A 5,084-nucleotide genomic window follows, 5' to 3' on the forward strand; every position below is an offset into this window, starting at 1 on the left:
TCACCAGTTCCTGTCTGTCGTCATTCAGATTGCTGCACTCCCTGGAAGCCGTCTTACGATGAGAAATACGGCGTTCCCACCCTAGAAGAGCTGGGACAAGACCCCTCGCAGGTTGGACCTCTCTTGTATCCGGGCGGAGAGACCCAGGCTCTGCAGAGGCTGGACCTCAACATGAAGAGGACGGTCAGGACCTCCAAAATTGAATACATCTGTGAATGTTTGATTTGTGTGAATAATGGCAAAAACTAATGTTACTAATATATAATCTTTTCTGGAAAATAAAAATACTTATTTACTGCGCTCCTCAGCTCCATCTAGGGGCCGTATTGCAGTATTACATCACAATACATTCGACCCGGAGAAATAGATAAGGAACATTCGTTTTTGCTTCTATTCCCGGGTGAATTGTTTATGAACAGACCCCCCCCCCTCTTATTGTTTCTCTGTCTCTTCTCAGGCATGGGTATGTAATTTCAAGAAACCGGACACAGAGCCGAACTCGCTGACCCCCAGTACCACTGTGCTGAGCCCCTACATGAAATTCGGCTGTCTGTCGGCTCGACTGTTTTACTGGCGGCTGGCGGAGATTTACCAAGGGGTGAGACCTTAGATCGCATGTTAAAGTCTGGGTACGGGAAGGGGGTTCAAGTAGATATAACCCCCAACGGAATGACATTGAGTTCACACTTTGTATTATAAACAATACTTGTTCACCTGTTTCTCAGTGCCGCTGATCTCCTGCACCCTCTTTGCAGCCACTACATGTCTACAGGCATTCCAGCGATGGCTGCCTGGCATTTCTCAGACTCCGAACCGTCGCTCAAGTGACACTCTATAACATCCTCTATATCCTGAGGCAGGGTGTCACCCGGAGCGGTTACAGGGTGTCACCCGTAGTGACGTCATCGCGCATGTGCAACGTCATCGCGCACGCACGTGATTGACGTCACGCGCTGTTACCTACCGGCGTCTATGAGGTATGCCACCGGGTCCCCTCCTCTCTCTCTCTCGAGCAACTGTCGTGCTCTCTGGTTCATGACCGAGTGCCCGGCTTTTCAGAGAGGGTGACACCAAGATGACTGTCAGTCAATATGGTGTCACTCCTCTAATGGTGTCACCCGGGTGCGGGTGGCACCCCCTAGTGACACCACTGCTCTATAATGTTCCCCTTGACTCCTCCCCTGCCAGCTACCTAAATGGATATGTAGGGAGAGGAAGAGGAGCTGGGCCATCACACACAGTAATTAGACACTCCCAGAGAAGGAGGGGGCCATGACACGTGAGGAGTGGGAAAGCTGTGCTAGGGAATTGACTCTTCCTGGAGAAGTCAAATCTTCTAGAAGGTGCAAAAAGGAAACAACTGCACCAGACTTCGCTCACCACGTTCCACCGAAAGCCTAAAATTTGCATTTGTCTGGAGTTCCCCTTTAATAACGGAGCTCTGGATACTGCGGCGGCTGAGAGGGTGGTGCAGGGCTGAACGTAGATTCGGAGACTGCTGAGCATCATGGCGTCTCTTATGTCTCTTTCAGAAGAAGCACTCGGCTCCGCCGGTATCGCTCCACGGGCAGCTGCTGTGGCGGGAATTCTACTACGTGGCCGGGGCCGGGATAGCAAACTTCGACAAGATGGAAGGGAATTCCGTGTGTGTACAGCTTCACCTTTTGTATTCACTTCTGTATGTCAACATTTTTAAAATATGAGCCAATAGAAGCCGTCAAGTAATAAATAAAAGTGAGGCCATAACACCCCCCTGGGCAGTTTTTGGAAAACATTTAAGGGGCTATTTATAAATCTTCCCACCAGCCTTAGGCTGGGCACACACCTTACAACCATCGCAAGACTTTTGTCTTGCGATGGTTGTTTGGTACTTAAAAAAAAACGTACGATCTGCCTATGTTGCATTGGCAGATCGTACTTGTGATGATCGCAAGCCACGCCCCCTGAGAGGCGGGCTTCCGATGACCGCAATGCTGAACGGGCAGTGTGCGCTTGCGCACACCGGCCCGTACGGCTTTTATCGTACGGACATGCCACAAACCCGCCGAACATCGTACGATGCTCGGCGGGGTTTCGAACATGTCCGTATGTTAAAAGTCATGCGACCTTACAGTAGTAGAGGTCGCACGGCTTCCACACACCTTACCATAATCGTACGATCGCGCGGGATTTCCGTGTGGCGGACCTTTTACACTGAGCAAATGCAATTTTGCAATTCTAACCACTAGATGGAGCCCAGGAGCAAAAGATCATCCTCTGCTCCTCGGCTCCATCTAGTGGCAGCAATGGCGCAGTGCATGGCTGGGCCGAATATATGAAAAATAATTGCAGAAACGTCACCAGCACACCAAATCCTTATAGGATCAAAGTTCGTAGATTTTATTGCAAACTCATGTCAGTTACACAAGCGCTTTCGGGGCCACACAGGGTCCCTTCATCAGGCATTGCTTTGCAATAAAATCTACGAACTTTGATCGTATAAGGATTTGGTGTGCTGGTGACGTTTCTGCAATTATCTGTATTTGGCGGCGCCATCCGCAGTCATTCCGAGCACCCCTCCCCGATCACGGGGTCATACCGGTAAGGATTGCAACTAGCCTTTTCTTTTTTCTTGAATATATGAAAAAGACCCTTGTTGGAACACCTTAGCCCTAATGCAGCCTCAGTCAGTATGACGGAGGGAGAAACAACAGAGTGGCATCATTACCAGGCTATTTCCTCTCCTTGAAGGGGAAGGGGGAGCAGGATAGAAGTATTGAGCAGAAGATGGGCAAGATCCGGGGGGGGGGGGATAGTGGTGGGCATTTCTTTCTATTTCTTCATTAGGAATCAATCCATTGATTGGTTCCTAATGACAGTTCAAAAAGTTGTGCATCCGGATCCTTTGGAGCAAGGCAGCTTGGGTTGTAAGCCGTGGAAAGCAATGTAGGTACCCCAAGGTAACTTATTATAGATCAGTTGTGGTTGATTGATCAAGCCAGAGCACCGATTAACTTTAGGGGGCAGCCTTTATTTTGCTGGTGCCGACACTCTTATTAATATTGTAGATTTATTGCTCATACAGTCTATTACCAGTTAAAGGAAGGGAGAGCCGAGATCCCCTTGAAACGCTATTCTTTATTGGCCTTTTATCAAGATTAATCAATCTATACTGGACTGATCATTTCATGTGGTGCTCTCACTCTTCACATGTTCCCGGCATTGTATTGTGGAAGGTTCTGCTTGTTTTTCCCCCCAAGCCTTGGTTATGGCCTTTCTGGGGTAGCGTAGCAAGAGGCCCAAAAGTGCTTTTGTTGGAGCCAGATCATTAACTGGTCCCAGAAAGCAGATGTCGGGAGACGTTTCAAATGTTACATAGTTAGTCAGGTTGAAAAAAAAGACACAAGTCCATCGAGTTCAACCTATGTGAGATCAGAAAGTTGATGTTTATGGTGGGGCCCAGGGGCGTAACTAGAAATCACAGGGCCCCATAGCAAAATTTTGTATGGGGCCCCGTGATTGCTAGTCATATGGGGCCCCAGCTGCAGACCAAGGCAGCTCTGCGGAGGGTATAAAGGGCTGCTCTATAGCAGAGCGGGTACAGGCCATTCATTTTTTTTGGGCTCCATATCCCTGATTTCTAAACATGAGACGGATGGGATTCCTGTACTGCTGACCACTACACCTCTGCTTCTATTAGGCCAGAACGGGTTACCCCTTCATAGATGCCATCATGACCCAGCTGAGGACCGAGGGATGGATCCACCACCTGGCCCGCCATGCCGTAGCCTGCTTCCTGACTCGGGGCGACCTGTGGATATCCTGGGAAGAAGGACAAAAGGTCAGATTATCGGAGATGGGAAAAGGGGGTTCCGTCTATCGGTCAGTAATAGATACATAGGTGAAATACGCTGACCTTAGTTTAAATAATTCGGGTAAAGCGGCCGTAACACCCAAAACAGAAGACGGTCAATCTCTAATCACAGATTTACTAAACTTCATAGAACAGATTAGAGGGATCAATATAATATTATCTGAGGCTTCAGGAGACTCGATACAGTTCTAGAGGCTGCGGCGTCTCAGTATACCGCGAGCTGTAGCTCCCTATATACTGAGCCTAGGGTGACGGGAGGACGCTAGTTTGTGTCCTCCCGTTACCCTAAGGAGAACTATGGGGAAAAGACTTAACCCCATAGTTCTCCTTTAATATTCTGTACATATCATATATTTACATGTTATCTACTATATTATATATTACATGATCTAGTATATACATACAGCTTGCGTGCGTGTATACGGTGTTCCCTACTCTATAGCCAGATGTCTAAAACAACTGATCCAGTTTCTGCAGAAATCTTGTTCCAGCCAACCCCCCCCCCCTACTATGTGCGGTTACTGACGCAGGAAGTGAGCAAAATCTCTCCAATGGGAACACAGACAGTAATAAAACATGAAGAAGGAGAACGTGTTGTCAGGTTTTCATTGTTTTCTGTGCTCCCATTGGGGAGATCGCCTCGTGTCTTGTTTGGACAGGAAGCGAGGGGAAATATCCCCAACAGGAACTCCTATGTCAGTAAAAACCTGACAGGTGTTCTAATCCCGCTCTAATCTAAAACCGGTACGCTTGGCTGGATTTCTCTGCTCGCAGGTGTTTGAGGAGCTGCTTCTGGATGCTGATTGGGCCCTGAATGCTGGAAACTGGATGTGGCTCTCGGCCAGCGCGTTCTTCCACCAGTTCTTCCGCGTCTACTCTCCGGTGGCATTTGGGAAGAAGACGGATAAGAACGGCGAATACATAAAGTGTGTACAAGAAAATGTATACTAAATGCATGTGTCTAGGCGTGTGTGTGTAGATATACTGTGTGTGTGTGTGCGTGTGTGTGTGTCTATATACTGTGTGTCTATATACTGTGTGTCTATATACTGTGTGTGTATGTGTGTCTATATACTGTGTGTATATGTGTCTATATACTGTGTGTGTTTATATGTGTCTATATACTATGTATGTGTGTGTATGTCTATATACTATGTGTGTGGATATACTGTGTGTGTCTATATACTATGTGTGTGTGTGTGTATATGTATATGTATATAATATATATATA

The 5,084-nt window shown here is 47.5% G+C and overlaps 1 protein-coding gene across 1 annotated transcript in view; it reads left to right on the top strand.

Annotated features, from left to right (window-relative positions):
* The window catches only part of LOC108794007 (cryptochrome-1-like), a 16,474-nt gene that overhangs the window by 10,588 nt on the left and 802 nt on the right, over nt 1–5,084 (top strand). The window contains exons 5-10 of the mRNA XM_018564969.1: nt 29–183; nt 458–598; nt 1,533–1,682; nt 2,278–2,295; nt 3,680–3,820; nt 4,628–4,779. Of these exons, the coding sequence (XP_018420471.1) occupies nt 29–183; nt 458–598; nt 1,533–1,682; nt 2,278–2,295; nt 3,680–3,820; nt 4,628–4,779 (757 nt within the window). The remainder of the gene's footprint in view (nt 1–28; nt 184–457; nt 599–1,532; nt 1,683–2,277; nt 2,296–3,679; nt 3,821–4,627; nt 4,780–5,084) is intronic.

This window comes from Nanorana parkeri, unplaced genomic scaffold (genome assembly GCF_000935625.1).
Source record: "Nanorana parkeri isolate BGI_ZX_2015 unplaced genomic scaffold, ASM93562v1 scaffold802, whole genome shotgun sequence".
NCBI lineage: Eukaryota > Metazoa > Chordata > Amphibia > Anura > Dicroglossidae > Nanorana > Nanorana parkeri.